This window comes from Brachycentrus maculatus, unplaced genomic scaffold (genome assembly GCF_059751285.1).
Source record: "Brachycentrus maculatus isolate JH-2025_06_01 unplaced genomic scaffold, ASM5975128v1 h1tg000056l, whole genome shotgun sequence".
NCBI lineage: Eukaryota > Metazoa > Arthropoda > Insecta > Trichoptera > Brachycentridae > Brachycentrus > Brachycentrus maculatus.
In genome coordinates this window covers 726,214-745,773 of record NW_028280810.1, presented here as the reverse complement: position 1 = coordinate 745,773, position 19,560 = coordinate 726,214, and the positions used below count along the sequence as shown (strand labels likewise).

The 19,560-nt window shown below is 33.7% G+C and overlaps 1 protein-coding gene across 3 annotated transcripts in view; it reads left to right on the top strand.

Annotated features, from left to right (window-relative positions):
• The first annotated feature begins 8,390 nt into the window (after positions 1-8,390).
• retn (retained) overlaps positions 8,391-19,560 on the top strand; it is a 264,675-nt gene continuing 253,505 nt past the window's right edge. For 2 of the 3 annotated variants that reach the window (XM_088278321.1, XM_088278320.1), the window contains exon 1: positions 8,399-9,259. In XM_088278321.1, coding sequence (XP_088134447.1) covers positions 9,209-9,259 — 51 coding nt within the window. In that variant the 5' untranslated portion in view covers positions 8,399-9,208. Of the gene's footprint in view, positions 9,260-19,560 lie in introns of all 3 variants that reach the window. The other variant, XM_088278322.1, reaches the window with a different exon arrangement.

The window sequence follows — 19,560 nt, the reverse complement described above, 5'->3', positions numbered from 1 at the left end:
ATAATCAACATGTCCTTCCACAAAGTTAATGCCGAATCGATAAATAATATAACCTTATAGCTTATGGCTACGACATAGAAAAAGGTCAAATATTTTTTCGTACTATTGCCCGCTTAAATAGTGGGTGCTACTCGAGTATGTACCTGTTTTTTTTTCATTCAATAACACGGTAATGCTTCAATCGTTAGTTGTACTAGTTTATTATCCAAATTTTATTTAGATTGATAAGTTCTATCAACCTAAATGTCACTGAACCTCCCCACAATTTATTCGCCCTTTTTCGAAGTTCCGATGGTTTATACTTGTACCAATGCCGTCCGCTAGAGATCGCTGACATGCAAAGTAAAATATAAAATTTTCCACAAATATAATATCTCAAACATATAACATATGGACCATAATTAACATTACTGGAAAATAAGAAAAAAACGTCAAATCAATTCATAAAAAAATACATCGACTGCGATTTTGTCGGAAGGCATAAGCACAAACAACAAATATTCTAACTAACTAACTAACCATTACGCCGCTTTCCGCAGGGGTAGGCAGAGAGAATCGAACGCCACACCACTCTGTCTTTGCAAACATTCTTTGCCTCTTCTACATTCATGCATCTCCCCATACATACCCGACGATTATTACGACTCCTGGACCCGGCCGCTTTCAAGTATTTGACATACCTGATTGTGCCAAGTTTTCCTCGGTCGTCCTCTGCTTCTTTTTCCAACTACATTCGCCTCATAAATTTGTTTAACCGTTCTTTCTTCACTCATACGCTCCACATGTCCAAACCATCTCAACACACCTTTCTTAATTTTATCGATAATGCTTATCTCAGCCTTACATTCTTTCCTTATTTCATCATTCGAACATCTATAAAACATCGTTTTGCCACACATTCGTTTGAGGGATCGCATTTCGACTGCATTCAGTCTGCTTTCATCCTTCTTTTGCCAACTCCATGCTTCGCTTCCATACATAAGGGTTGGAACCAGAACTCCATTGTGTACTGCCAGTTTAGCTTCCGCTGATAGATTTTTATTTGCTAAAACTGATTTTAGTGCACCATTCATTCTGTTACACAAATATTCTTGACATCTCAATATAGATGAAGAAGAATATGGAAGTCGGGGTATTTACAGGGTTTTTCTTGAATTCGCATTTTATATAAAAAAAAACCATTAGAAAAATACGTTTTAAAAATTTAATTTAGGAGATAAAATTTTGCTTTGAACTCTTATTTTATGTTTTAATATTTTTTGACATCTCAAATAAAAGGCAGAATATAGAAGTCTGGGTATTTACAGGGCTTATGACCTGTCATATGCTGGTTAAGTGATCACTTTAAAGACGAGCAACATACACCGTTCTACACGTGACCAATTCTACCCACGATTGACAACCACACTACTCAAATTCTTGGAACTTCTATATACCTACATACAATTGAAAGAGTTTCTGTTCAATAAAAAGCTTCATTCATCTCACCAATTATATATAAGTATCTAGTGAAATTCTAGTGATTTAATTTTTAACTATATACTGTATAAAGAAGTTCCAAGAATTTGAGTAGTGTGGTTGTCAATCATGGATAGAATTGGTGAATGTTACATATGTGTAAATTGATCACTTAAACCAGTCTATGACGGTCGTAAGCTCCGTAAATACCCAGACTTCCGTATTCTTCTTGCATCTTTGTTGAGATATTTTTTTTGTTGTTCTTATATTCCATATTTATATGGAATTTCCATATTTTTTATGTAATTGATTCCATATATAATATGGCAAGAGTTCAAATTAAGATTTTATGTCCTAAATTAAATTTAAGAAATGCATTTTTCTGATAGTTTTTTATATTAAATGCGAATTCACAAAGAATAACCCTGTAAATACTAAGACTTCCATATTCTTCTTAATCAAGAATATTTGATATCTCAACGCCTTGCTCTATGCCTTACGACTAAATCGCAGTCGATGTATTTTTTACGAATTGATTTGATGTTTTATCTTATTTCGTATTCTTCTTCATCTATGTTGAGATGTCAAAAAATAATGTTAAAAATAGCTCATATAATTAGAGATAATGGACACACTCCAAATGTTGTATCTATGAACTTTGTCATAATAAAAAAGATAATTAATAAATACAACTCACTTCTAAAAAAAATGTTGGCAGAGTAAGAACCAGGCGCGGTCCATCCATACATGCTGTGGATGCTTAGCATCCCTTGGATTTCAGAGTAAAAAGATTTGGACTTCTATGCGTAAACAGCAATACTGCAATTGAAATATTTTGATATCTCTACAGCGACCTTAATGTGATTTTTTTTAAAAACGCCGCTGTACAAAATCATACAAATATTATTATTATGAGTTATGGAGCATAATGGATTTATGGAGATAATTTTAGACGGTTCCTAATCGTATCTTGTTCGTAGGCTAGCGTCTAGATGGGCATATTTGATGATATCAAATATGCCCATCTAGACGCTAGATATACAATAGTACGTAGTTACTACGAGTATAAACGTTTGATGTCCAGCATCCCTTTTACAAAAAGTCACCGACCGCCACTGGTAGGTACAAGTGGGTAAGTACCTAGTTAGAGATGATGTGGCCGTCTTTCAATATAAATGTGCATCCTCGATGCAACAGGATCAATGCACCGGCCAGACACGCTAAGTGCATGCGCAAACAGCCACCACAAACAGAGATCACTTTATTATTATTATTATCGTCAGAGTCGGGAGGTTTATCCTCTCCTCTTCTGGCGGCCTGGTATGGCGGATCGTAATTAATAAACCAAATATGGATGATTCCTTAATACAGGGCAGGTTGGACTCGAACTCCGAGGCCGCATTCAGCCTCCTAAGAAAGAAAACTTGAAAAAAGCTTTTTTTGACAATTTGTTACATTTTTTGCATTTTTTTCTTTTCTTTCTATGATACATCGTTTTGACGCACATTCGTTTGAGAGGTTGCATTTTCACTGCATTTACTGTACTTTAATCCTTCTATAGCCAACATGCTTTATTTATTGTTTTAAGATATGACGAATTTTTAAATTAAAACACTTGATTTTTACCAAATATTAAGTTAAAAATATGCCTCTTTTGCTGGGATATAGCACCTACATTTTCTGGGCATTCCGAAAACATGACTAACTGAAAATTGACGATTTTTGATTTTTGACGTTCTTGAAAGGAATGAGCGATATGTCACACTTATATTTCGTCACAAATATATAATGATTACCCTGTTAAAAATAAAAATATATTATTAATATAATCTGCCTCTGGTCAAGTACAAGTATAATGCGGTTATTACTGTTTGATTAATATGTAAAGCCGGTTTCAAAAGTGCATTAACTTTAGCTTCAAGTATGTAAACCAATATTATAACAATACATGTAGGTACATTGTGCACTCATACTAACTAATATGCCAACGTCACTACAGGCATCCAAAATATAATAAGCACGATTAAAGATTATGGGAAAATATCGTAGAATTATAACATAATATAAGTCAAGTATAACAGTCAAGAGATGCTTTTTATCTTTATGAAATTGATAAAACGCTAGCTTTGTTTTCACCACTTTTATTTTTGGTACTTTTATTCCAACCGGTTTCGAAAAACATCTTGTCTTCATCAGGGATGGATAAGTTACTTATTTTGATAGAATCAAAAATAGAAGTGCTTAAAAAGAAAAATTGTTTGATTAATTTTGTAACATTCATATTTTGATAAGAGCTTTTTTACAATATGGATTTTTTTTAAATTGGAACAGTAAAAGTATAAAATATAATATATAATTTTTTTACCCTTTGGTGCCTAGAACACTGCATCGTATACAAGCAGTGTTATCTTGATTGTTAAATATAGGTACGAAGGAAAGGTAACCAGCCTTCCGTTTGAAGTACATATTAAATAAATATTAGGCTGAAAAATCATCAATATTTATTTTGACCCTCTTAACAATTGAACCCGGGACCGTAGCCCCGCGCGCTAACCACTACACCGCGAAGGCGCATATATAAATATATGGTATGTGTATAACTTGCTGTAACTAATTTATCATATTCCCATTTTTTAAAATAAAATAAAGCTTATGAAATGTGCCACAAGTATAAAGCTGTCCCAATCGCATTTCCGGATCTGATACAGAAGCATCTAAGCTTCCTGACAAACCTCTTTTGCGAAGCAAATTTATTTTATGAACTAAGGCTGCGAAAATTATAGAAAATGGGAGACATAATTTATCTCGACATCACTGTGAATTTACATTGAATATCTTTTAATGTCCCTGTTACTGCCAATACAGATAAATACAAGTTAGTAAAACCACCACCAAGTTTCTAAAAGTGCCCCAGTGTAGGCAGTGAAAGGGAAGAACAAAGGAAGTTAGTTGAGTTTGTCATCCAGATCCGATTCCAACCCGACAATGGCCGGTACACAGACGTCTCCACAACCCCGACCAGCACAACAGACAGACACGGATCAGTGCCAAGACATTTGGAGAAAATTTCACAGAGTATCAGCAAAATATTGAAAAGGAATAAATTTAGTTTTATAATAATAAAAACAAAAAGCCACTTTTTTACCGATCACCGATAAGCTCGCGTCAATGTATTTTGCGAACAATATAACCCTTCATAAATCTGAATATTTTTAGCATAATTTTTAAGTTAAATTTTGTCAGTCGAAATGGCGGCAGAATACTATGACTTGAGGATACAAAAGTTGGATGTTTATTTTATGATATCGCTCCTTATTCGAGGGAGGCATTCAATTATATTTTATTTTATTCCTCCAAATGTATTGGTAAGTGATAATAAGTATGTACTAAATCGGCAATACATATTATATTTTGTAGGGAGGCATGTTAGGTTCTCTCTCCTTCCTCTAACTTCATCTATCTTTCAAGATGACGTGAGGCTGTTGATTATTTAAGGGTGTTCAACTAGGTAGGTAGATGGGGCCGCTAGCGCGGGTGGGGTAGGGGCAGGGGGCAGGAAGGGGTTAAATGGTGAGGGGGAAGGTTCATTAATCAGTTGGAAACGATTATTCAAACGGTCAGTGGCGTACTACTATTCCGCTCCCAGCAGAAAAAGCAACGGAGATGAATTGATGAGGGATTAGGAGCGATCATTCGGAGAGGATATTGATCGGAGAGCGGTGGTGGTAGTAATTAGTGATACGGAAATACAATGGGAAAAGGAAAAACATTTAGCACTGCCAAAAAAGAAAAAATAGAAGCAGCTACCTACATAATTATTTTAGTTTCGGGTTTTGGTCCCGTGGTTAGTGTCGCGGACTCTTCAGTCAGAGTTTCTGGGTCCGAACCCACTCTACCACAATGTGATACCTATGTTTAATAATGAGCCGCTTAGACTCATATAAATAGTGTGAAATTGAAGTCATTTTGTAAATAATACTAACACAATTATTTATCTTTTTAATAAAAAAAACTGTTATACGTATAATAATCTTCTTCTTCTTTCCATCTTAGCTCCCTAGGCGGAGCATATGGCCAACACGAGACGTCTCCAAGTCACTCTGTCACGCGCCATCTCCTTGGCTTCCTCCCAGATCAGTCCAGCATCCCAAAGTTCCGCTGAGTATAGTGGGTGAATTCGTCAGCGGCCTTCCGGGGCGCCGGAATCCTCGGGGTTGGAAGAAGAGACATGAGGGGTTAATGCTCTCTGGTTAGTTGGTATAATAATACTAACTAACTTACCATCACGCCGCTTCTCCGAAGGGGTGGGCAGAGAGAGAAAAACGCCACACGACTCTGTCATTGCAAACATTCTTCGCCTCACCTTACCGCTTTTATGTATTTGACATACCTGATCGTGCCAAGTTTTCTCGGTTTTCCTCTACTGATTTTTCCAACCATATTCGCCTCATAAAATTAGGTATAGTATTTAGTATATAATATAACAAAAAAATCGTACAACATACCGAGGCTATAGGATTGACCTGATAAAATAAAATAATAATTTAATTAATCACTTCGGCAGTCACTTTGTGGTAATATCTATCCTTTTTTATTTAAATTTTACTTGGTAAATACCACTATTTCTTAAAAATATTGGGACATGTATTTCGATGCATTCCTTATCATTTTCAATTACCGTCGTTTGAAAATGACGCGAAATACATCGAAACACGTGTCACAATAGATTTTAAGAAAGAGGGCTATTTACCAAGTAAAACTTGTATTAAAAATAAATTAAATTATGTTGCTTGACTTTACATTTCTTCTGTAATGTACATGTGAATTCCTTCCTAAAAGTAGATCTGTCTTGGAGGAAATAAAATGAGTGAAACGGGTTTAGAAAAATGTAGTCATGTACAGTCGTAGTTATAGTGTGAATACTGATAGCGAAAGCAATTTTATTTTTAAATTTAAGTACTACTTAGTAAATACTACTATTTCTTAAAATCTACTGTGACACGTGTTTTGATGCATTCCGCATCATTTTCAAGGTTTGAAATCTTGTCATGGCATTGTAACACGTGTCACAGTAGATTTTAATAAATAGTAGTATTTACTAAGTAATACTTACATTAAAAATATATAGATTTTACCACAAAGTGACTGCCGAATCAATTAATGAAAAGCAAATTTTAATTAATTGAGAGTAGGATAGGGGGTGAGCACCGGCTTAATATTTTTGTATCAAATATCGTTAATATGCCAAAAATGGCATAACAGGATTCAATATAAACAGGATTTATGAATACGAATATATCGTGAGTGTACTGGCAAAAAACGTTAACTCCGAAATATGAAATTTTGACTTCATGATGCATATTATAAAGTTTTCAACGTTCTATAAACTGGCAAAATGTAAATGAAATGTCATATTTATGTGGTTTTAAAAGTAAATTCAACTTTATGTTTAAAAGCGGGTGTTTTATGCAGGCTATAAGCTTTAAAGAACAGGGATTTTTCAAACAAGGATTTTTTAGTTAACGTTTTTTGCCAGTATACCCACGATATGTCGATTGGGGGGCATGTATGACCGGATGGAGAAAGCTAGGAGTGTATGTCAGGACAGAAGAGTGTAGCGTTCCATCCTCTCTGCCTAAACCTGCAGTGAAACGGCATGATGGTAGTAGTAGTACTTAGTAGTAATAAGATTGTAAGTAGTAGTAATTGCATTATCAAACATAACCGAGAATTATGGTAGAATTTTCATTTAATTGAGATGTTGTTTTTTTATGGTTGGTTGGTACCTACTGTCTACTTGACAGTCTAGATTCAGAGGGTAGTTTTTTTTAAATCTTGTTTTCATTCCAATATAATCTCGGCATTTATTATCAGAATAGTAAAACAAATTATGTAAAAAATTACCACTTAAATTTTGAAATATTATTCTTTTTTTCCTTTTTTGAAATCTAAATATTTTTTCTCCAGAATTTTTTGGCGACCTCTCTTAGTCATCAATGAATCGATTTTGTATTTTAAAAGTATTTTTAAATCTACATTTGACCTGACGATGGAATGATTATTCTGAAACCGGTAATCGCGAAGTGGTGGTTTTTTAAAGTGGTATAACGCAAAGTGAAATATGAATGATAGGGAGAATGTTATCAATGAATCTCTCGAAACAATTGAATATTTCGATGATTCAAATAATTGAATATTCGATTATTTTATAATTTAATATTTCCACTATTACTAGCAACCTATATCGCTCACTCCTTTCAACAACGTCATAAATAAAAAAAAACGATTTTTCAGGAGATCATTTTTAATGTTTAAAAATAGAATGAAATGTATTGAAAATAAATATCAAGCCACTTATTGAACTTTTTACTGTGCAGAACAGATCTTTTTAGGTAATACCTGAATATTTTTTCTCCAATTGAAAAATATTTAGTGTTTTAAAAAAATAAATAAACAATATTTTTTCTTCAAAATGCAAAAACAACACTTTCTGTCCTGTAGCGGGTAGATATTAAGTTAAAAATATGCCGCTTTTGCTGGGATATAGTACATTTTCTGGGCATTCCGAAAATATGCAAAACTGAAAATTGACGATTTTTTATATATGACGTTCTTGAAAGGAGCGAGCGATATGCGGGATACTTTTCGATAAGGTTTTCAATCGCGATAGTCCCGCATGCGAGACTTCTGGTCACTTTATATAAAGTAGAATTACAAATCCTACGCTAAACCCGGTCGCCTTTCTACAATGTTCATATCGGGTGATTTGATTCGCTACTTCACCCATGACGTCATAATCAAACCTTCAATCAGATGATAGCATTAAAGCACAGACGCCCAGAGAGCATTCTCATTGGCCACGCCTTCCCGCGCTCCATTGGCCGGCCAATGGGGCGCGTGGAGGGGATGCGAGGGCAATTTTTGTATTTGGAACAAACGTGTTTTAGAATCGTGCGCGGCGTGAACGTATGCGTTGGTCCGTCGTCAGCTATTTTTTTTTTCATTCAAACCGCTCACCGCGATCGGTTCGGGTTTGTTTATATAAAATCAAAATCGATCGTAAACGGCTAACAAGTATTAATGTCTCGTGTTTTAGCAGAAAACGGTTATGTCAACAGACGATCTCGGTTCTTCATAACTTTCTATTCAGTGACAGCCGGTTATTGTAATTCGTAATTACGTGTTTTGCCTAGCGGAATTGAACGATTCTAAATGATTATTTGATCTCGCAAGCTCTTGATATAAAATATACGTGAATTCGAGGACTTTGGACGTTAATAAACTCTTGTGAATCAAGCACTTCAATGTTGTGACATTAATGTTGTTTTGGTGTCTTGTTTATATGATCAGATCCGTGATTATGTGTTCGTAAAACAAACTGTGAAATATTGTGATGCTATCAAGCTATTTAGTTTGATACGTAATTCAACAATATTTTAAAATAGTGACATTTGACTCGATTTAGTGTGTTTCGTAGGTGATTATTCATATTTTTCGAGTGAATTCAATTGCCAGGATCATACGTTACTTAAATATTTGAAAAGAGCTTGTTTTGATCTATTTGACAGCGTGTTGACAGTTCAAGCGGCATCTTGTGTTTTGAGGTTAAGTTTTATTGTCTCCTGTTGACCAGTGTTTTTTTTATATTGAGCTTTAGTATACTGACGGGGCAGTAGTACTTTTCACGCCTAGTTTTTGTAAAGGCGTCAAGATTCGCGTGAAAAACAGAGAACCCGTCCCGGTGTACGCCATGGAGGGCGCAGCGGACAGGGACTCCGACATTGGCGAAGAGAGTCCAATGGTAAGTACGACCTTCTGTTTATCCTGATACCCTGGTATCTACAATATTACTAATTAAACCATAACTCCTTAAGTGGAGCATATGGAGTCCAAATACTGTCTCCAGGCTTTTCTGTCGGCTGCCAGCTATTTTGCATCCTCCCAAGTCAGAACCGCGTCCCTCAAGTCTGCCGACGAATTGTCAGCCGTGGTCGTCCTAGACCTGATGCCTTGTAGAAGAGGCAAGCTAGATTAAAGCTTTCGGGATGCATGCGGAGTACATGGCCAAGCCAACTGAATCGTCATTTCTTGACGACAGTTGTGACCAAGATTTGCTACGTCCTACGCCTTATCTCTTCATTCCTCACAAAGTCAAACCACCGCACGCCTAAAATTCTCCGCAGATACATATTCTCAATGCTCAGAACATGGCTGCTCTGTGCCCTTGTAAGGTGCCATTAGTTATCTACCATATCATCATAATTCAACATCACCGCAATAAATACAACTATATATCTCTTATTTTTTACTAAAGAGATAAATATAAACCCCACATCGGCCGTCAAAACACGATGCCGAACGTGCCTACCAAACCAGATTTAATAATAATAATAATAAAATTGGATAACTTATATAGCGCCATTTTCGTAAAAAAAATACCTCATGGGCGCTTCACGGTGAATAACTAGAATAACTAGAATAACGGTGAATAAATAGAAAACATTTAGTAATAATGCGAAAACGATAATAATTATTTTCAATATCTACGGTAATCATTAGCAATCGTGCGGACAGACACTATTTCTGCATTTATCGAGATGTAATTGACTATAGGGCCCGTTATTGTTAATTATTAATAATTTATTTATCTTGATTCCGGATTATCTTGTTATTGTTTTGACATTTAAATCAGTGTTCTTTTTATTAGTGTAGCCATTCAAAAAAAAAATGTTTTCTCGCATGTAGGTACTGTACATTTTTGTATGTGAACCCACCTACACTTACAAGTATTGTGAGTTAGGTAAGTAGGTACTTTAAAAAAAACATAACACTAGAATAGATAGCTTTTATCGAATACGTATTGTATCTCTAGAATGACAAGATTCCAAGTTGGTTAACTTATTAATGTGTTATAAAATTGGGATAAGATTAAATAAAATTATTTTGTATATCTATTGTTCGAAGTATTAACTTATTGATACGTCGTGATTTATAAATGAAAATTAAATATATAAATGTTTTACTATTGAATCGAGGACTAAATTTGCGTATTTATATTAAAATACTATAAGTTTATGAATACTTCTTCCATCTTCTGATGATATATTTTCAAAACTATTCGAAAGAGGTTAATAAAATAGCTTCTATAAGTATTTTATATTTTCTTATTTCTATAATATAAAAAATAAATTTTCAAATATAACGAATGTCTCTGGAAATGTTAAAGTCTATTGTAAATGAAACCACTTTACGTCAATAACTCGTATTTACAAATTTTGTTAGTTGGAACCTTGCCATTCTAAGGGTATAATTTTTAATTTATGTCTACAATTTATTATCAATAGGTATTATTCATGCTGGTTGTTATCAGATTTACTTGATTATTTTATCAAGTACTACCAAAACGTCCTGTTATGTGATATTTGATTGTTTATTATCGAATCAGCGACGCCCTAATTCATGTTTCATCAGAAAAAGTAAAATAAACTAAGCACAATACCTGTACCATATTATCTTTCGATTTATTTACTGCATTTTAGCTATGACCAAGTAGGTATATTATTTAATTTCTTAGATTCCTTATCTATGATTACACATAAGTGTAAAAAGTTATATGAAATGGTTGAAAATATAGATGTTATGTAAAAAATATGCATTTTGTTACAAGTAAACAAAATGCATGCGGTCAGGTAAGGAGTCGAAATAATCGGCGGGTATGTATGAGGAGATGCATGAACGTGCAAGAGGCGAAGAATGTTTGCAATGACAGAGTGGTGTGGCGTTCTATTCTCTCTGTCTACCCCTGCGGAAAGCGGCGGAAGGTTACTGAGTTAGTTAAAGAAAGAATTTAGTTTTTACTTTATCTTGTAAAAATGCTAGTATTTATCACGTGTGGTTTATGATCTTAAGTATTTTATTACAAGTAAGTTATTGGATGAGGTTGGCATACCATTGTTTCCATCGTACATTAAAGCAAGATGATCGGTTTTACATTGGAAAAAAACCCGTCGGATGTAAAAATAAGAGTTGATTTTTGTACCGACGAGTATTTAGTAGGTACCGATTTACGTACTACCCTAATTTACCCATTGTAATTTTTAGTTGGTAAAAATTATGGTTGGGCAAAGGAGATCCATAACAGTTCAGACCTTATCCATTTACGATAAAAACCATTAGTAATTATAAAAAAATAATAGTAATTCATTTGTAGACAAGTTTAACGAAAGCTTTAATAGGTAGGTACCTGAGTAAATTGCTAACGTTCTATTTTATTTATCTAAAGTTTAAAAATAGATTTAGGTGCCTATCTTCTATGACATCTACATGGATACTTAATTCATTTTGTTAACAGCCTACTCACAATGCAGGAATTATAAGTATACATTTTTCGGTTCTTATTTTAAAATTCGAATCGGTTTGGCGGTTTATTATTTAGTGGTGCTCGTCGTATGGCTAAATCGAATTTGGAATCCTCCATTCAAACTTCAAATCATTCTCATTATCTCTGGTTTATCTGCATTTATGGTCGGGTGTATTTTTTTTCTGGTCGGACGGCGTCATTCGGCCGGGGTTGGTGGCAATATGTTGTATGAACCCTCGAATAACAACCGTTAGGTACTTGTAATATAATGTTTCGAGGGACGTTCAGAAAATGCATAGGAATGATCGCACAGTCACATGCCCTTGAGTTCCGTATCAATCATAGATCATAGGACACAAGTGGTGCGCAGGGCCGGCATCGGAATTAATTTAAAATACTATTTTATGTATTAAATATTAAATCAAACTTTAGGGTTGTACGAGACTCTTGGGAAGGTTTATATATAACATACGTAACACAAAATGACTTTCAAGGTAAAACTACGAAAATGTATGTGCCAATAGATTTATGTTACGGCGTTTTAACATTGTAATGGTTTAATAAAAATCGTCCAAGAGAAAGAGTCAAATATGAACAAATGTCGTTTTACGAATTTGTGGTGTGCAATCTGATATAATTTGCGACGTTTTCTGCTTCTCAGTGATTAGTTTTAAACTAAGTTTGTTTCATCAACTTCGTCAAAGCTGCATGCGTCTTGACATAATATAGTCACTTTAGGTTAGCCGGAGTGTTGAGAAGCAGAATCTAATCAAGAACTCACGAATCAGCGATTGTAGTATACACGTAAAGGTAATGGAGTGTTTCCAACAGCACTCGACAGGTCCGTAGCGCTACTATACGTACCGCTCTCTGTCTCCTCGCTCTTCTGCTCGCCGTGACACATCGTGACAACAATTTGAAGCGATCTACTCACGTTTTGATCTTCAAATTGCTATCATTTTCAATTAATGTCCACAAACACAAACCGAGCTAAACACTCCAAGTAATTTACATCATTCTTCAAACAGTCAAACACACTCGTACATATTCCGGCATTATTATAGTGTACTTAACGGGCTGTGAAAACATACCTATTTTACCAAAATGGTGATAAGTTCATTCTTTATGCTGGTAGGAAAATCGCGTAAAATGCGACCGAATAGAAATAACTTTACGATTGTGAAAAATATTTCGGGTAACCAACCGCACACTTTTGATTACTTCTAAAATCAAGTTTTATTTTTCGTCAGTTCATTATTGCGTTATTTGCAGTCCGATGAAATTGGATGGATAAATTTAAACTTCAATCAATGATATTAATTTCATTATTATAATATTTTGATGAAACATATTCAAAGAATAATTTTCTAGAATCTAGACAATCCTGAATTTTTATATTTGACGACTGTTTTAACAGAATTTTGAAATTAAATCGTTTAAAAAAAATTGACTGATCCATGAAGTTTTCATTTTCGTCTTCTTCCTTATTTACGAGGAAAACTGAAAATTTGATATATCTTCATACATTATTCTTATTTAAATATAGCTTCGAATTACATACAATCAATAATATTTCCTCATTTTTTTCAATGAAAAAATTTAATCAAGTTCTTATATAAATTTCTTGCTTTTGTTATTGTTTCTGTTTCGGATCTGTGACCTATTCATCGGATTTGCCTGCCATTTTTTGTCTTTCCGCCCTTATCTACTTCATGTCGGCAGTCAACATCTATCCTTTTCTAACCCATGATTGTCCTATAATATTTTAATCCTCTGTCTCTTCCTAGCGTGTTCATTTTCTAACAATCTACGCTGTCTAAATTATAACGATATTGGTTGTTTTAAGCTCTAATGTGATTTCTTTATCTCTCAACTTCTACAAATACATTCGAATATATTATATTTACAATTTTGTGAATATTTTTTTTTTTTTGCCTTGTATAAAGTTTCACTTTAATTTTTTAACGGCGCGTGGCGCAAACTCCTTTACGTATTTTCCTCTAAATCGGTTATTTCTTTTCTTTTGATGAAACACAATTGGAATTGAACCCGAGACCTCTTGTATGGGAAACAAACGTACTAATTACTACACTTTGGAGGCGGACAGCGTGTAAGCAATACTTACTCGATAAAATTATACCACAAAAGCGTTAACTTTTTTTTTATAGCAGTCGTTTTCTTTTAAGGCAAAAATAACATACTAAATGCAAGAATGGAAACGTCACATACGCGAAAAAATGTACAATACTTGGTCATTAAGTACACAGAAATATTGCACATTGATCCTTATTAATCGTTATTTATGATTTTTATTAGTCTTTTAAATATCGTAGACATATTTTGTATTGTAAAATAAAACCCTTATTATTTTGTCATAATGTAAAAACAAAAGCGCTGCAACAAAATTTTTAACACACCCTCAAATTTTTTATGCGAAATATCTCAAAGCTGCGTTTTTGTACTTAGTGATCCTCGCCATAACGGGGACGATAAAGATAAAACTTGTACTCAAATAATTTGCAATCTGAAGACATATTGCATATCGCTCACTCCTTTCAACAACGTCATATTTAAAAAAACTTGATTTTTCAGGATATCGTTTTTAAAGTTTAAAAATATTATACAATGTATTAAAAATAATAATCAAGCCACTTTTTGAACTTTTTACTGTGCAACAGATCTTTTTAGGTATTAGCTGAATATTTTTTCTCCATTTCAAAAATATTTAGGATAATGAAAAAAAAAAACTAAACAATACCTTTTCTTCAATCTGCAAAAACAATACTTTCTGCCCTGTAGCGGGTAAATATTAAGTTAAAAATATACCGCTTTTGCTGGGATATAGTATAGTACCTACATTTCCTGAGCATTTCGAAAACATGCACAAGTGAAAATCAGAGATTTTTGATGTATGACATTGTTGAAAGGAGTGAGCGACATATTATTTTCCTTATTTATCAACGAGAAACATTATATTCGAGTTAGTTATTGACATGTTCAGTTTTATAGCGTTTTTTACGAGTTTTGTGCCACATTTCTTTGTGTGTTTTTCCATTTTAATCACCTTATACATTATAATGCCGGTGGATACAATTGCAATGTAGGAAATATTATTGTCTGGATAGTAACGTGGCTGTTTTTATATTTGTGTTACTTCGATCACGTATATCTTCGCATCAGATAGGTATTCGTTTTATCAATACCTATTAATTGTTGAGCGTGTATTTATTAACCATAAAATGGCTTTATAATAAAGTTCTGCGGTTTGAAAATGAGGTCACTGCGACGCTGATTTGCGTTTTGCGAATTCGTGTAATATGAATTTCTCTTAGCGCTCGATTTTACCAACAAATTGTTGTAAATTTAAAATTTTAATCGCTTTTCAGTGTCTATCTCTCGTTCATCATTATTTCCGTAATAATCGAACAAGTCAAAAATTTGAGATATCGAATCTAACTAAGAAAAATGTGATAAATAAATTTACGGCCGGTTTTTCGACACTTTCCATTCGCTTCCTGAAATTTAATACTACTACTGACCCTCATCCGCACTCAATGGTGCATAAGGCACTCCATCAAATTGATGCAATGTTCATTTGATCGTTTTTTTATGTTAAGGCCAGTTGATCAATCCCGGGCTTCAGGTAGGTACCATTCCAAGGTAATGTTAAATTAATATTAGAGTGAGAAAAATCTTCATTTTGACCCCCCAGGGAATCGAACCCGAGGTCTCTAGCATGGTTGCCAATTGTCCTAATCACTACACTATGGAATTGCATAAACCACAGGGATATACGAGATATGCCTTATAAAAATAATATTAACACAAATATCTCAACAGATACGAATAAGTTTTTTGATAGGGGAATATAAAAATCTGGACATTCATGGTTGATTTAAAGGTTCAAGGGATGACTTTAAATATACTGTAACATTCACTATTTCGCCCATGAGCGAACTATCCATATTTACTTTATAAACTGTAACAGTCACCATTTTGTTCATGATTGACCGATTGAATATATTACGTTGATTTTTTACTTTACTAAACTCTTTTGTTTAATATTTTAGGTATTTAACTCAAAATAATCATGACATGATAAAAAATTGTAAGTCAACTTTAAAATTTGAGTGGATATAAGAATTCTAACTTGAAGCTTTTTGCCAGTAATAGGCCGATAATGTACACGTATAAAATAACACTTTGTACCACATTCTTGGTATGTTGTCCGTGTTAGTAGGTAGGTAGTAACGAGTACGTCCGCATCCTATGTTGGTTCATCAACTAAAACCGGTGTTTCATTCAAGAGACTTCAACTTACTTACGTAAAACATGCTAAAAATATTTTCTTACCTCGTGGTCCGTAGTAAAAACATTTGCATCTCTACTAACGAGAACACACGAACGAGGTATGTAGGTATACTAGGTATATAAACACAAGATACAGTACCTACCTGGGTACAAAATCATAACAAGTACCTACCTGCGTATAAAATTTTTACTCATATAATGTAAGGTAGGTTTCAAAGAAAATGCATGATATAATTTTTAATATTTTTTTAGAAACAGTAGGGTGAAGTCATACCAATTATGGTGATTAATGCATATAAAAATTTAAGTAAAATTTTATATAACTGGGAGGCTAATGTAGGTACGTTGAGAGGATGCATTCCATGCCGCTGAAATTCTTATTCTTCTTTTTCTATCCTCATCTGAATTCGATAGTGCTTTTTTAGATGCTCTGGAGCCATATTATGTATTGATAGTCTACCCTTTTGTGAAACGTTAGCAGACTTCTTCTTTCATGTTGACTTTTCTATTTTTTGTCTTCCTTATTAGCATGTATTTATATAATTAAAAAAAAACAGGTATTTGTATTCTTATAATGTATGTAGTTTGAAAGCGTCCTTGTGGTAATACTGAAAAAATATCGCTACGTAAATCATCCATAATTATTATTATCTTCTTCCTGGCTCTATCCCAACTCATCGTCTTTGTAGACTGTTGTAGTCAGCTCTCCTCGTCCTCAGGTTGTAGATCCTTCTATCATATAAAAAGTCACCCAGGCCATGCCTTCGAATCATGGTATCTTTCTGTAGCATCCAAGTTTTTGGTCTTCCTCTAGATGTCTGATTCCAAGATTCATGGCGATCGCCTGGTTTACAATATGTTCAGGTTCTCTACATCCTATGTGCTCATACCATCTCAATTGCCTTTTCTCTACCTTACTATTATCCAAAATGATTATTATTATTATAGTGCACACAAATATTTAAATTTCATTATATTTCTTACCCGACTCCAAACTATCGATACCGATTTTATTCATCTCCGACTTGTTCGTCTAGCGATATTATAATTTTTATTTTGTCTTTCGTTTACGTGGTCGAAAAGCTAATTACGCCTCCAAATTTTTATCGATGGTATTTATAAATATCCCGACGTCATTATTATTCTAAAAACTAATGTATTTGAAGTTAATCATTAATATAATAACATGTTTCATTAGACGTATTGTACATGTTTCATAAGTGCGTATAGGTGCTTGTACCTACTTATAAAATAGATGATTCAATATTTTGACATCTGTACATACATGTTTTGGTCCATAGAATCTACATGTTTGTCGTCAGTATACATAAAATATGTCTAAATATTAACACGTCAGATTCGATTCGATCAAATAAGTTACGAAAGTTTACATGAACTCGAGGAAAAATATTTTCATTTTTATGTAATATTCACCGATTTGACGTTTATTCTGAGGAACTCCATGTTAATTTAAGCACAAATCAAACAGATTTTTTTTTCTTTCCGTCGAAATTACCTTGAAAAGGCACCTAGCACCAAATATGTTATTATCGATGTTAGTAACGCTTTAATGTTTTGACACTATCAACGAAATATACCATAAATAATTTGGTGATTAGTACCTAATAATTTTGATATGAAGCAAGATATAATCAAATCAAAAGCGCCGTTAATATTCATCTAAATATGTGTATGTAGATATATACTTAACACACAACGCATTTCTGAAGAAAATCACACATCTCTTTATTCGTTTTACGGTACCTGCTTTGATTGTAATTTTATCGTATTTCATACATTTTTCTAGCTCCCTCTAAAGATTAAACTTTCAACCAAAAAGGTTGTCTACTCTCAGAATTTATTTTATTTTCTGGTTTCAGGATCTGACTTCTTCGTCGTCGGCTTATATTTTGAGTTTTTTTTTTAAATTAACTTAGATTTTTTTATGATTTCATAATTAAGTGGCTTCCAAATGAGGTAAAAGTATTTATGAAACTGACGTTTACGAAAATCCTAATGAAGGATGAAAAAAAATGGGTAAAAAGACGCATTTGTTTGGTAAATCATTTCTAGAATTTTATTTTCCCCAATTTCATCACAGCAAAGCTCCTTCGATGTAGTTAGTATTTTTAGAAAATGGCGGAATAAATTAAAAAATATATTAATATTAATATTGATTAGAAGAATAATACACGTAAAAGCTTAATTTTTATCGAATTGTTTTTTGACATCTCAACATAGATGAAGAAGAATATGGAAGTCTGGGCATTAACGGAGTTTACGACCGTCATAGGCTGGTTTAAGTGATCACTTTACACACGTGTAACATTCACCAATTCTATCGATGATTGACAACCACACTTAAATTCATGGATGTTCTATATCCAGAATTTCATATTCTTCTTCATCTATGTTGAGACGTCAAAAAAATAAAATATGATTTTCAAAGAGAAGCTAGTTTAAAAATTATGATAAAATAAATAAGAAAACGTCTTTAATTGATAAAAAACTTTTATCCCGGTATTTACGTTGTGACATTATATTTTATATATATTTTATTCCATCTTATAAAAACTTAAGAAGATTATGGAAGTCTAGGCATTTATAAAATGAAAATAATGACACTAATATGAAAAATTACTCCTATAATTGGAGATAATCCAGATTTATGAACAAGTATTTGGACACACTCAAAATGTTTATTTTTATCATTGACTTTTTTGCTATCATCCTTCTCCCAAGCTATCGCAGTTTCGTTGTAGGACTTGCATTCTTCCCTCCGATAAAACATATAATATTATCGTCGGAGCGTTCAAAAATGCACATCGATGTGGGATGCAATTGCCATCCGTGCGGCGCATCGATCGAAGGGTATTTTTTGCCTGGCATCGCAGCCGTGCCGGGTGTGCGGCGCTTATAATTAGGATTCCTAGAATTTGCCTAATTTTATGTCGCCCGGGCGGGGGCGTCTTTTATTGCTGTTGCACTTAGCTTTCTACAACCATTTTGGACGATTTTTTGTCTGGAATCGACGATTGATCGCGTCTACCTAAACTTGGGATTCTAACTGCAACGTTGTAATGATTCAATTCTATTTTTTTTGCATTCTTGAAACATTGATGATTTTTTTAAAGGAATTTTTCGTCAGGCATGCTAACATAACATTTTTCATTCGAACCCTTATCCGCACCCCAATGGTGCATAGGGCACTGCACCATATAAACGCAGTGTTATCTTAATCTTTAACACACGAAGGAAAGGTGATCAGCCCTCCGCTTCAGGTAACAGTCCAGGGTAATATTGAATAAATATTAGAGTGAAAAAATCACTTATATTTATTAGACCCCCCTCTGGGAATCGAACCCGGGACCTCCAGAACGGTAGACGAGCGCGCTGACCATTACACTACGGAGGCGGACAAACATAACATA